We start from the raw sequence: 14,445 nt of genomic DNA, 5'->3' as shown, positions 1-14,445 counted from the left end.
CAACATAATAACTGGAATTTTAACCATTTCCAGTTAAATTGTTTTAATGTGGTTCATTCTGAAAACAAACCAGTGGGTGATACCAGAGACATGGTAACATGTATCTGTCACTTTATGCAGAAACGTCTAAAGCACTTGCTTGTACCAACACCAACTACAAAAGCCAACCTTGTACATCTTAATTAGAATCACTCCCCATGCTCGTCACCGACATCGCCTAGGTTTGGTGGACAAAGTTGCGATCAGAATGTAAAAACTGCATCTTCAGTTCGGTGGTATGCTCTCAGCATTGCACACGAGCTCAGCATAATTCTGTGCTCTGTGATTGCCAAGAAATTTCTGGACAACCTGCACAGACGCTTCCCTCGCTGCCGATTGGCTTCAGTTTCGTTTTGAACTCGTTGTCAAGCAGTTTGAGGACTTTACAACCAACAAAATCACCTTAAATTAGGCTTCAGTTTTCTCGGAACCAAACATTAATCTATTTTTTCTGTTTCAAAATGAGAACACAAGTCCAAAACATTTGTGTTACAGCTGACTGACGGTGCTGACAGAAACGTTGACAGCATGAAAAGAGTAGCCTGCATTACCAGAAGTTTCACAAAAACAAAAAATGCCCACAGTGAGCAGTAGATATCGACACCAACAACGGTAGATGCGCAAAACTCTGGGCAACACCTGCAGACTGCCAATGCAGCATGACGGAGGCCTTAAAACATGATTAACAGGCTTGCTGTCAGGCCACTTGTAACGGCAGTAACATCTAAAGTGAATCTAACATCGTGCTGTAACTAATAAACTGCCTCTCTAGTCGAAGCATCCTGCTTGTAAACAAAAAGCACAAGCCATCACCACAAATCAGAGTATTTGGTTATGCTAGCAGTAGAGCAGGGCGATATGGCCAAAAATATTTATCACGATATACATTTGAAAATTTGCAATAACGATATAACTGGTATATAATTGATGCGAGACACGACAAAATACAACTCCACAACTTTACAAGCACAAAAAAAACATCCATTTATTTTCACTTAAACAAGCAGCTGTTTTTTTATGTGCATTAAAGCCATATAAAAATTTAACAGTGCAAATGCAAATTCCTTGCTGAAAGTTTAACCAAAAGGCATTTCCAGTAGAAATGGGCTGACATATCCTGAGCATAACCATGTATAATATCCACTGAAGTTAAAAAGAGGTGCTTTGCAACATTAAACTGCAGTGTGCCAAATAGAAAAGTCAAATACGTATTTTTCGGACCATAAGGTGCACGAGATTATAAGACACATTAAGTGAAACAAAGCAGTCAGATAAATCAAACTTTATTCAACTCATTCTTCTTGCTTCCTCCACTTCTGTACCATTGATTCATTAATGCTGTATTCTATCACAGCTGCTCTATTCCCATGTTGTTGCAGTATATTAATGACTAACCTCGTTTGTGGATGGATTATCTCAGTTGTTCTCCTGACTGAAGTTTGGTCCGTTTACAGCATCCTGCCATGCGATTGCATTTGTCTCTAACCATCGGGAACCTTCATGTTAACTTTTATCGAGTGGAAAAGTGTTAGCGTTCATCCTCCAGCTTCACTGTTTATGTTATGCTAACATAGCTGTGTCGCTAGCGATCACGTAGCACATCATTATATACCAGCTAGCCCAACTTCAGTATCCCTACAAACGTCACTGCTGTTTAGTTTCCTGTCTTCATTTATGTTGGAAGTGATAGCAGAGCTGTACGTTTGATTTTTTTCAGAAATCTCTCAGTCAGAACATGCTATATCATGCTTAGGTAACTAGCGAAACTAGCGAGCTAACTTCCGCTAACTCCCTGCTAACTTCTAACTCCGTTAAATGTAATAAATTCTGTTTTCATGGATGCCTGGATGTTAAACTTCATAGTTTCACCTGGTAAAGCAGCAATGCTGATCGTTTTATTAAAGATGAAAGAATTTAGACAGTTTTTAACTCTCAGTGATGCTGCAGTGTTCGTTTGACTTTGAGACCTGAAGGAGACGGCGTTTAGGACCCAGATTACTCCCAGATTTACGAGCACCTTAGTCCGACAAATACAGCAATAACGATGGCCTGCTTGCATATTGTACAAAAAAAAGTGCTTTGTTGTGTATCTGATGGACAAACACCAAACCAGTTCCACATCACTGAAGTTGCACCATTTTTACAAACCAATTCTATTTCATCCGTTTCACTCAACGATCCACTTTCTCCCTTCTCATTCTCCGTTGCCCCCATGCTTTTTCGGCCATGTGTGTATGAAAACAAAGGCACTGCGCATTTACCCATATTCTATTGCGATGTTTTATTTTCTTATCGTTGCCTAACATTGTACCGGTATTACTGTGAACAGTATAATATGGCCCAGCCATAGCTAGCAGTCCAGCAGGATTTGTGCATTCGCTGTCCGCTTGCAGTCCAGGTGATGGAGTGTTTCCCTGCAGAGAGCGCTGCTGTCAGATGGAGGCAGTGTAGAAAGTATGTGGTCTAAGTGGTCTGTGGTTACTCTTGCTTGTACTGTTGTCGGTCTGTCAGTCAGCCACAGAGAACAGCAAAGTTAAAACAAAAAGCTGAAAGTGAAAGCGAGTATTAAAAACAATGAAAACTGTCCACTGCAGCCACTGTCTGTGCTCTCCATGTTGTATTTTAATGATCTTCGATTTTTATTTTTCCCCCCACGACTCCCAGCAAATACTCCCTTTTCGTATTCTGGCCCACTTCTCAACCAATCAGCATTTGGCAGATGCATACATCACACGCTTCCAGCGAATCCTTGGAGGACTCCGTGTGAGCACATCCCATCCAAACGGAAACATGCAAGCACACGGACAATTTGCAGGACCATAAAATTACACTTCAGTTAGCAAGCAGCTAAATTAAAGTTAAAACTGAAAGTACTAGAACAGCGAATTAAAGAAAACGAAGGAGGGTAACAGACGTAACAACAGCAGAACAGACAAACTGGTCAATCTGACATTATGACGCCATCACTTTTATTGCCATTGACTTTTTGTTTGTTTTTTTAAATTTTGGTTTAGAAGGTAGAAAACATGAATTAATATGAACTCTTGCATCCAACTATCAAATGTACCAGATTCAGTTTCATTGGCAGACCCTGAGATGTTGACCAAGAAACAATGACATAATCATGTTTGGGAGTATAAACGCTGACAACACTATAAACAAATATTACAGCACAGCTACTATCCCAGTTTATGACAGCATATATATTCAACCATTTAGGTAATAAGCACCAGCCTGGTTTTAAATGACAGGTTCTCTGCTATGTTAATACACAACATTAAAATGATTTAAATAGTATTACATTCAAATTTGACACCATCATTTTTACTGGAAATGTGTATTGGTTCCAAATACTGACCGTTTCCTCATTATATAATATATATGTATAATCCTACAATCATCTGAGCCAAGTTCAAAGTGTCATTTTCATTTATTTGATCTCTGATTTCTTTTCCCCATAGATTTATCTAGAATTTATCTAGAAAAGATGTATTCTTTTTCATTCAAGAGCACTACCACAACCCTAATATTTATCTGATTTATTTATGATCATATTGTGTATATAGCTCACATATACACCTTGAAAAATAGAAAAACATGTCCACATTTAATGCCATTATAAAATCTGATACCAAAGTTTGGATTCTTCTTATTCCCTGATGATAAATGGTACAATTTAAATGACTTAGACTTCCTATTACAAATGCATTACTTTTGTCAACCCTTTATAGCTCACGAAGAGCCACATATAAATAGGACAGAGAAAATGGAGCAGAAAGACCCCACTTGTTATTTTTGCCATTAAAGTGAGGTGAGCACATTTATGGTGGATTTCTAAGCCAATCAAAGAATGTTTTGAGCCCGCCGGATACTGTTCTTGTCTGATGAAGTGGAACAGCGACCCCATAACGAGACTATGGTGCCATTAAGATGTTAATGAGCCAAACTGGTGTAGACACAAGACTGAATGATGAGACAAAAGGCTAAACAGCACACTATGCAAACCTTAATATTACACTGTGACTCTCACAGCTTTTATACGGAGAGAGAGACTAGGAAATCCTAAATAAAGGATTGCTTTATTACAATTTAATTCTCTCACTAACAAGCCAACTGGATTGCAATGCCTTGACCAAGACTCTGTGGCTTCCCATCAAAAGATCAGAAATGTTTTCACTAAGTACCACAGCATATTGAACTCAAGTTTCACATTATTGTTTAGAGTAGGTGGAGCCACTTGTTAGTTTCAGTGTAAATTCCAGCACACTAAACAGCTATACCCACACCATGAGCCTAAATAACACGGAAACTCGTTCTAATGCAGATATGAGATGAATTCTCATGAATTCTCGTGTATCATTTGGTTTCGTTTTGATGGTAACAACTAGCAACCCAAATAACATCACAAAATGTTTTAGAAATGAAATCATGCACAGCCAGATACATTATTTCAAATGCACAAAGCCTTAAGAGGAAACAGCCCAAGCTGGTTAAAATGTAACAAGGTGAAGAAAAACTGGAGTCCACTGTTGACCATTGACACTAATCAGAGGTTTCACACACACTGTCAACAGAACAACATAAACCCTTTGAGCTGAGGGTCACTAGGACTAACCGGCCAACAAAGCAGAGTCCTGGCAGTGAGGCGTTAAAAACCATAAATAAATGATACCGACGTGAAGGAAGCCGTCACAGCAGCAGCAAACATGCGCTCAAGTTGGCGTGATACCGGATTTGGGGCTGGGGGGTAAGGGCAGATGGCAGACCGGGGGGGGGGGGGCAGCACTTTGAAGTCCTGCAGCCACAGGTTTAAAAGCGGATCAAGCTATTGTGTTAGCCACGCGACGATAACCCAAAAGAAATGGACGCACGGAGGGAAATACACTGATTTTTGGCACCGGGGAAATGTCCTTTTTTTCATATAAAATAATCCCCCCGCTCGTTAACGGGAGCATTTAAAATCCCAGTTCAGCACATTTTTTTAAAGAGCATTCAGCTCAGGTACAAAACACAGCCACTGGGTAAAAGTGTGAACTAAACCACTGTCTCTTACTGGTCACTGAGATGAGATATGACCACAAACGACTGAAATGCTGTTCGTCAGAAAACAGACATGTTTTTCACAGTTACTTCAGTTTGATTACTTAACTGTTTCACTTTAAACCTGCTTTCGCAGTTCGTTTGTTCTGCTTGTAACACAACTAAACTGACCTTGGGTCACAGCTAGCTCTGTTGGGAAGTGCTTTGTGTTTAACCGCTAAAGTTACAGCTTCGTCATCAAGTCGAACCACTGAAAAACACGACTTTTAAAAATCATGCGCCTTTCAACTCGTCGAAAAAACACGAGTTTCGGTGTCCACGTCAACTGCTAGCGTTGTTGTACACGTCTGACCGCTCCGAGCCCGGTTCACAGAAATATTCATTAGAGTCAAAGTAGCTCAGCTTCAGCTCAGTCGACAAACTTACCTGCGAAGAGGCTCAACAGTGAGACACACAACCGGGCCGCTGAAAGCTCCATTCCTGCTCAACTATTCCGCCGCTTGTTCAGTGAAACTTGGTGAAGAACTTGTGCTGAATTTGAAGTGAGACTCGGCAGCTCAGCCCCGACACAGCATCCAAACTCCACACCGCCTGCTCCTTGTCCTCCACTCTGTGCAGGTGCACAGCGAAGCGCGCCGCACTGCGTCACGTGACCGCCGCTTGGCCTATCCATCCCACGACCAGCGACGCCCCCTGCCGGTGCCCATGCTACGGTTCGCTCAACCTGCCCGTGTCTTCTTATCCGCTGGATCTTTGAAGAATGATTTACGGTACAACGGCACTACTCTGTGTGTGTCCCAGCCAGAGGCCCTCACGGACCTTTCCTTCAATGGTTCTCTAAAGATTCCGCTTCAGTCAATCAGGGAACTTTTCTTCACGGAAGTTTATTTTGTGAAACCACAAGACGATGTGCTGGAAGAGAACTGACATATAAAATATTGGATACAGAGTCCAACAATTGACAATCGTACAACATTACTTTAGTTAAAAATAAAAATAAACGAAATAAATAAATCACAAGACTACTTAAGTAACAGTACAAGAAATTTAGCCTCAAGACATACTCAAGTAAGGATGATGGCAGTGAATTCTTGATTGTATTGTTCAGCTGAAAATTATTTTAATTACTTATATTGAGCTGGGCAGTTTTATGTAGAATATAATCTTTAATAATCTGCAAAATAAGTAAGCAACTAAAGCTGTTAATAAATGATCGGGAAATGTAGTAGAGCAGAAGTACGATGACACATTTTGTACTGTAAAACATTTGAGTAACAGTTCTCAGCTACATTCCACAACTTGACTCCCTGCCATCCAGCTGGAATGACCGTGATTATATTTATATAGCATCAGGTAAACTGTTGCCTCAAGGTGCTTTATGTTGAAACCAACAATCAGATGATCATGATGAGCAAGCACTTGGTGAAAGTGGGGAGGAAAAACTCCCTTTGAACAGGGGCAGCCGTCCGCCGTGACCAATTTGGGATGAAAGGGAAGAGAAGAAGGAGAGGAGGCAAAAGACACACTATAAGAGACAACCAGACAAAACTTGAGCAAAAGCCTCACATGTGTGAGGAATACACAAACTGGGAAATATATTTGTGACCACAGTTAAAAAATAAGTTAAACACAGCAAACGTGTAGCAAATTGATTGAATAAGAAAAAGCAAATATGTTAATAAGATCCAAACTAATCTGAAATCAAAAGAAATACCACATGTCATGAACCACTGTCATTTCTTTACATTATATTGCGAAGGCACTGCAGCAGCTTTGAAACAAGTGCACAAATAAATAGAAAATACAGTATGTAAGCTAACAAGAGAGTTTCTGAAAAGCTTGAAAGTCAATGTTTGACAACCTTTATTTTTCAACACAGACTTAACTCTCCCAGACAAGCTTTCCTGTAACTTCTTTAAGTAGTGTTCAGAAATAGTTCTCCAGGCTTTGATCTCTACCGTGTTTTACAGATTTCTGTAGACTCACTGTTGTACTTCTCTCCTGAGCTTCAAACATATTAAACACAGTTTAAACTAAAATTTCAAGTGTGGATTAATCTCCCCATAACATCGTCGTCGCCACTGATTTTTAGTCCAGGTCTTGTGTGATTTTGCATATCTCACGTGGCTGGTAGTAATAGAGTTCCTAAAGATACAATTTTAAATTGTTTGTTAACCTTCCTCTGAAAATGGTCAGGCACAACGACTGGACTGAAAATAAGCGAAAAAATAGCCAATGTCCAAAGTAAACTTTGAAAGACCTCCAGGGAATCTGGAACAGTATTGCTCAAGATCACTTTAAAAAGAGACACAGTACTGTACAATTTCAATTAAAAATAATGTTGTGTATAACATGAAACAGTGGGGCAGTGGTTAGCACTGTCACCTCACAGGAAGCGGGTTCCTGCTTCCTGTTCTCCTTGTGCCTGCACTGGTTGTGTCTGGATGCTCCAGCTTCCTCACACAGTTCAAATCATGCACATTAGGTTAGCTTGTCGTTCTAATTTGGCCATGACTGTGAATGGTGATCTTTCTGTGTTAGGCCTGTGACAGACTGGGAACCTGTGCCAGATAGGACAGAGGTGCACACCGAAGTAGATCAGTGTGTGTTAAGAGTTGCTGTTTGTTTACTGACCTCCTCCCCACCACAGCTTCAGATGTTTCCAGGTGGCAGAAATAAACAGCTGAAATACACGTAGGGTTTTTTGTTTTTATATTTAGAATTATTGCTAAATTATTCAGGTCTTCTTTGTCAGAAGTTATTAGGTATTTGTTCTGAAACACGGGATCGGTTTCTGTGGGCTTTACATTGAGTTTTACTAAGTTTTCAGAAGACTCCTTCTTCTTCCCCTTAAGGTCTTCGGGTACTCTGTAATAATGATAACTGGTGCAGGAGGAGGGCTAAAAGGAGCCCTGTTGTATTGTGGCAGCCCTGGAGTCCTCCTACAGGTTGGGCTTCTGAGCTCTGATGTTCTACATATTCTTACAGAAAGCAGTTTTGATGTGAGGTTTTACAGCAGAGGAAGGTGACGTTACATCAGTGGGTCTCTCTGGAAAGGCTGTTGGCTTTGTAATTAATTTTCATTGTAAAAATGTATCACACTCTTGTGTTTTAAATGTACTAAATTAGAGAAAAAATTAATAAATGTGTTAATCGATATTTGCACATCAAACATGAAGAACCAATATTCTGTCCAACCATCAGCACTTACAGCTGCAAGTCTTTTGGAGTGAGTCTCTCCCAGCTTTGCACATCGATCAGTGATGTGTTACTTTGTGTTGGTCATTGTCATGGTCCCTGGATCGTGGTTTTGAGTTTTTGGGTTTGGTTCATTAGTTGTCTTTGCTGCCGTTGATATTCACTTACTCTTCTTACTATTTGTAGTGTTGTTGCTTTAGTTTAGTTCATTGTATTTAGAAGTCCCGTATGATGAGTCTTCAGTTCTTGATAGTGATGGCTCTGAAGGTTATTTAGGTCCTTTGTTTTTCTGTTCCCTCTCCAATCCAATTTTATTCATAAAGCACTTTAAAATCCCCAGCACAGGACCAAAGTGCTGTACAGAAAATAAGTTAAAAGCAATAGAATAACACAAAACAGCAAAAATAAATAAATAAAACACAAAATACATAAAAATTAAAACAGCCCTATATTAAAAAACCCCCAAAAACAACCCAAAACAAGATAAAACAGCATAGAATCAACTAAAATAAAAACCCTCTGCCTCTGTTCTGTCATTGTCACGTCATCCATGTAGTTTTGTCTCCTCGCTCTGTTCCTTTATCTTTTTTGCACTGAACTATCAGCATTAAAAGCTTATTTTCAGTTTCACATCTGTCCTGACATTGAATCTTCTAAAATTAAATAAGTGCACAGCAGAATATGACAATTATTAATTATATATAGAAATTGACTGTAGAGCTAATGGCAGGTTATCAGCCAGAGTGCCTGCAGTTTTAAGTAACTTCATCATTAGGAAACTATAAACATAACTAACATGCAATGACTTGTGGAAACATCTTTTTCTTTTCAGGCCAGAGGAACTATCCCTGTGTGTGACCGTCACCCTGGCTGTGCCAGTAAAAACAATTAAACCTGTACCACAAAGGTGTGTTTACCAAAATATTTACCCTGATATGATTACTATTACATCACATCCTCTGAAAAATGTTTATCTAGTTTACACATTTGCCTATTAAGTAAAAGATCACAGGTTTGATCCCCTGCAGAGACAAATATCTTGATTTTTTTGCAGGCAGAATGGCAGCCTGTGTGAAAAATCCACCAAATCAAGCAAGGAGAGGGCCCACTGTGGAATCCCCTTGCAAATAAGAGAGCAGCTGTCAAACTGTGCTGTGCAATGTTTCAGTCTGCCGCTGGTGTAGGAGCCCCATCCAGCAGGTTAGCTGATGCTCAAAAGATTTCGTCACATCCCCCACATCTGTGACCATTTTAATATGTATGTCTCAGGTCTGTTATTGAATGTGACTGAAGAGTCACGCAACATTTAGTTGAGATCAGTTAGGAACTGAGCAACAGCTCTTTGCCCGAAAAGCCAGAATTTCTGTCCTGATATTGGACCTCATACACACAACACCAGGGCGAGACACTGCATGTGCGGGTTTGAGTATTTTCTAGTTGACACCAAAACATACAGAGGGAACAATAATAATAATTTTTTAAAAAATCAATAGAGTTAAAAGAAAGTGTGATATTTGCACTGATTGGTAGCAAGTTGATAGGTGGCAACACAAAGACAAACAGAAGGTAACACAGTATAGGGGAGAAAATCAAAGTGTGTGTTGTGATGCTAGAAGTATTTAATAAAACTCCATAAATTTAAGCCTTTACTTCTGACACAACTCTTCACTATGAATAAATAAAACACTTTATCACAAAGGACAGTCAGTGGCAAACATAAACATTTCCCTTAGTAAAAATACAGTACTTCAAGACTATACGTGTAGTATTCCAATATCAATATCTAATTTAATACAAGTGATTTCCTCCAACTATAACAAATAGTCTAAAGTGCAAAACAGACTTTGTCAAAAAAACATTTATAAAAAGTTCATGTTTAAAAAGAAACAACAACAAATGGTCAGTCATATTAAAGTTGCCTTCAGGTTTAATGTCCAGTGTGAACAATAAGCACCATGATTCCTAACTGTAACAATGTGCCAGATTTTTGTGTGTTTCCCAATATCCAGGCCCTCTCCTGTACACAGGAGGGACCCACAGGTTGTTCCTCAAACTGTGTGGGGCTCTATTCCGAGGCCTGTAGCTGTAGTGGGGCTGTGGAGGGATATGACCTTTTCCTGGTACCATCTTTTTGGGATGCCATATAGGAGCACATGGATTCATTTTCTTAAACGAATAAAAAAAGGAAAAATAAATAAGTTACATATATATAAGCTGCCAATTATAGTGGACAAACCAAAAAACAGTCATAATACTGTAGCTAGATCAAGCTTGACCAAGTCAAGTAGGTACTAGTGTAAGAGGACTATTAGTTGACCAAGTTTTCATTGTTGAAATGGTTATCATTTATCATTATCACCTGGCTCCTTCACTCAGTTGATCAAGTATAATTTTGATCATTTATGGGCTGAAGCTGAACCCAAGAAGCATAGGTGCAAATTTGGCATGCAAACATACACCATCATTCACCAACTTCATGCATGAAATATTCTTTAAAACAATTCATCCAGGCCTTGGCTAACCATTTAGCCAGAGTGCTTACTGCAGTGTCTCCTGTTCAGAATCATTAGCCTGTGTTATCAGGAGTCTTGCTTTGTGTGTGCACTCAAATATTCATTGACAGCAGCAAAATGTTTCCTCTCATAAAAGACAGAATATATGTGAATGTAGGCAGCCCTCATTTCATGACAGAATACCTGGGAAGCAGAGCATCTGCTGGGGATAGTGAGGGGAGAAGTGCGGGCACTCTCCTCATCTGAAGAGGAACCAGAGTGGTAGTCTGATGTCACCCTCTCCAGTGCACTGGTCACCTTCTTTGAAACATCTTTGCCATCCTCATCGTCACTTGAGAAAGTGGCAACCGAGAAGCAAGGATTTTGCTCACCATACCTAATAATTAGGAGAGACATCAATAATTATTACCTTTAATTAAACACTTAGTAGGAAATTTGTTTAAGAACGGTTTTCTTTAGAAGAGTTTAGGGAAAGCATATTACAAAACAAGAAGCGCCGTCTTTGTTCATAAGCATCTAATAACGATAAATGCAGGTAAAAGATTTTTTTTTAAATTAAACAAAGCCACCAGTTTATATCCAAGTTTCAACAAAATGTTTAACTGCTGTTTCATAAAGATAGTGTTTTCTTGTTGCCAGTAGTCTCGTTTGAAATCACAGGAAAGCCTTGGGGTTAATGAAACTGTATTTACAGCCTCTTTCACCACTGCGCATGAAGCATGTGAGGAAGATTAACGTGAATGGGTCATCTCACGTTAAAAACCAGTTTGCCTTAATTATTGAGTGATACCAGGTTTAGATTAATGAGAAAGCAATCAACCGAAGCACATTTAAGCGTACAAGATTTACAAACTCTTAATCTCACCTGCAACAAACCTCCCCAGGGTCCGCCCACAATGTGAGTTCACGAGGAAGTCCCAGGTCACTGTACTGGATACCACTCTCACGACAGGCCCGAAGGAGCTCTGGATCCTGCTTGTGAAATCTGTTCACTCGGATGCACCTTCAAAGCACACACACAACATAAACTGCCTTCAGCTTAAACGTGCCACCAGAACAATCCGAGTTTTACTCATTTGCATCCCAGAGCAGCCCCACCTGTATGCTTGTCCCTTGCTGGGGTTTTCAGGATACCAGTGCCCCTTAAACTTCTCCTGCAGTGCCACAGCCAGCCTCTCAACAAACAGCTCGACCATCTCCGCTTCCAACTTCTCCCCCTTTTTCACAAGCCTCTTCAGAAAGAACACCACAGCTGCAATCTCTCTCCTCATATTTTACAAGTGTTTCATCACGTATGGACAGCTTCTGTAATGAAAGGCATGTGACAGATCATGTAAAACAAAATAGATATACAGGTGTAGATCCTACCTACAAAATGTTTTCTGATGCCCAAATTGGAAAAAACTAATTCCACTTTACAGTCTATCACTGCACTATTTTAGGTGGTTTGACCGTTTTAACTATTCTGTATATCCAATGCCAAAACTCCCTCGGTATCAACAATACGCCTGTGTTCACGTGGCAACACCTGCTGTTGTAGGAAACATCTTTAGTTTAAAATGTGGACATCCTTTTGTTTATGCCCTGCTGCCTTCGGTTAACGGTTCGAACCAGAGAAAGGCGGGCTGAGACGCACAGGTTCCATTTAGCCACGCACTTGCCTCGTTCCATAACACGAGCTACTGCTCTAAATGCGCTATTTACGGAAACGGAACACGATAAGGCCCAAGTAGCGTTTAAGTTAACTTCAGCTGAGGTTTAAGTTATCGTTATGATAACTATATCCCCACTGGTAATTACAGCCTGTTAATAAAAGCGTAAGGATATTATTCCTTCAAGACGTTGTGGACCTGTTAGCATTAGCAACACTGCTAACGTGGTCATGCTGCTAACAACAGCATTATAAATTTGGCGATGAAATCTACAAACTCAAAAAATATATTTGTATCCTACAAAAAATATATTTGTATCCTAAAAACGCTTATATTAATAGGTTCGAATATAGACTAAATATGTAAAACATTTCACTAACCTCTCCTTGTGGTCTACACCGACTACCCGACTAAAACGGATGCTTAACAGGAGGAAGCAACAGAAGAACCCGTCAGTTTTTGTTATTAACTCCGCCCTTTACAACCCAATCCCCGCCCACGGATAATTTTTATTGGTTCCATCCAACTCAATATAGCGCGTTCATTGGTCGAGTGTATGCCCGTCTTACATAATGAGTCATTCACGTGATTGTTATGACTCATGGTGAGGTATGTGTTTGTTGCTTATTATTACTGTGGTTACATCCTCTGATGTAATTTCATCTTAACACTGAATAAAGAGAAAGTAGTTCTTCGTGTGGCTCAGAAGCAAAAGATTAATTTATAGTTTAACTGCGGGTTGCCATGGGAAGCTATTAAAGTTAGTAAAAGCTGCAGTTTATGATACACCAACTATGTATGATACAACGTGTGATAATGAGTAACAATAACAATTTGATCGTTTTTATTTTTAAAGACTTTAAAAGTTTAAAGTTCTGGGGTTTGTTTGTTTGTAAATTTACTTTTTAACACAACGCTGAGTCAGGGATTGTCGCATCCATTTCCTGGAAATAACCCTTTTTAGCGGCATTGCTTGACGTAATACGCCCATTCGCCCACTTGAGTGCGCTAGACCTCTACAGAACCCCAGACTGGAACCAGCACTTTGTCTCACGTTGTCTATGCATTCATCAGCTTCAAATCCAAAGGTGCTTTTGGTGGCATGGCTGTTTATGAAAATTAGATTCCCAGAATGTTATAAAATAACACAAAATAAAATAAATGAACATTTCACTTCAATATTCTCAAACTGTACATCGCATGCAGACGTGTGCACGCCCATGTTATTAACTGTCCTCCAGCATGTTCATATATACAGGACAGCCACATTTGCCCTGACTGCTTCACACAGGAGTATTTATAATTTTTGCTCAGCTCACTAAAATTTGAAATAAGACAACTGAATTGGTTATGTAAAATAAAATAAAATGTTGCACAGTAAGAAGTTATTCTTGTGGGTTTTGTGATGCATTGTGTTTTAAAAATGGCATAAAGATTTCTGCTATTAGTATGACTTATTAACATCTGATCTGTATTTGTAATTTCATTTAGTTGCTTATCCTGGTAACAAATAAAATTAGTCTTGATGATTGAAAAAGCTGCTGTCTGGATCAATATCACCTAGAACAGGGCTGCCCAATCCCAGTCCTTGAGAGCTACTATCCTGCAGCTTTTAGATGCATCCCTACTCCAACACAGCTGAATCAAATGGTTTGATCTCTTCAGCATGCCATCATGTTTGGCAAAGGCCTGATAACAAGCCATTCATTTGATTCAGGTGTGTGGGAACAAGGATGCATCTAAAAGCTGCAGGACGGTAGCTCTCGAGGACCGGGATTGGGCACCCCTGACCTAGAATGTCTTGTGGTCACTGTTCAGTGGGAACAATGGTTTCCAGTTCTCTCAATGCATTTATATCCTATATTCCTGTATACAAGATGCATTTTCAATATAGATATTTCCAATGTGACAAGTTATTGTTAAACCATGTATTAAATATACTCAGGAAGCAGCTGCACAACCATATGACTGAGCGAAGGGACTACACAAGTGTTACTTCTTCC

At 39.6% G+C, this 14,445-nt stretch overlaps 2 protein-coding genes across 2 annotated transcripts in view; both read right to left on the bottom strand.

Annotated features, from left to right (window-relative positions):
* The window catches only part of cxadr (CXADR Ig-like cell adhesion molecule), a 38,227-nt gene extending 32,483 nt beyond the window's left edge, over nucleotides 1-5,744 (bottom strand). Inside the window, exon 1 of the mRNA XM_082549605.1 lies at nucleotides 5,506-5,744. Within this exon, the coding sequence (XP_082405731.1) occupies nucleotides 5,506-5,557 (52 nt within the window). The 5' untranslated portion in view covers nucleotides 5,558-5,744. The remainder of the gene's footprint in view (nucleotides 1-5,505) is intronic.
* Nucleotides 5,745-9,356: 3,612 nt separating this feature from the next.
* On the bottom strand, nucleotides 9,357-12,931 carry btg3 (B-cell translocation gene 3). The gene is made up of 5 exons (XM_082548778.1): nucleotides 12,823-12,931; nucleotides 11,889-12,095; nucleotides 11,656-11,793; nucleotides 10,974-11,166; nucleotides 9,357-10,443 (listed from the first exon to the last, which is right to left on the bottom strand). Exons 2-5 carry the CDS (start codon nucleotides 12,059-12,061, stop codon nucleotides 10,240-10,242), a joined length of 708 nt encoding a protein of 235 aa, XP_082404904.1. The 5' UTR covers nucleotides 12,062-12,095; nucleotides 12,823-12,931; the 3' UTR covers nucleotides 9,357-10,239.
* Nucleotides 12,932-14,445: the final 1,514 nt, after the last annotated feature.

The sequence above is a fragment of the Aulonocara stuartgranti genome, assembly GCF_965226115.1.
Source record: "Aulonocara stuartgranti genome assembly, chromosome: 10".
Classification (NCBI taxonomy): Eukaryota; Metazoa; Chordata; class Actinopteri; order Cichliformes; family Cichlidae; genus Aulonocara; species Aulonocara stuartgranti.
The sequence above is the reverse complement of the archived record's forward strand: the minus strand, read 5'-3'. Positions and strand labels throughout refer to the sequence as shown.

What these genes read in the sequence shown, in the direction of transcription:
- btg3 (XM_082548778.1), bottom strand. Translation starts at nt 12,061, where the DNA reads ATGAGGAGAGAGATTGCAGCTGTGGTGTTCTTTCTGAAGAGGCTTGTG. An exon ending in CCTGGGGAGGTTTGTTGCAG is followed by an intron (nt 11,167 to 11,655) that starts GTGAGATTAAGA and finishes CCTAATTATTAG; the next exon opens with GTATGGTGAGCAAAATCCTT. An exon ending in GCAGATGCTCTGCTTCCCAG is followed by an intron (nt 10,444 to 10,973) that starts GTATTCTGTCAT and finishes TATTCGTTTAAG; the next exon opens with AAAATGAATCCATGTGCTCC.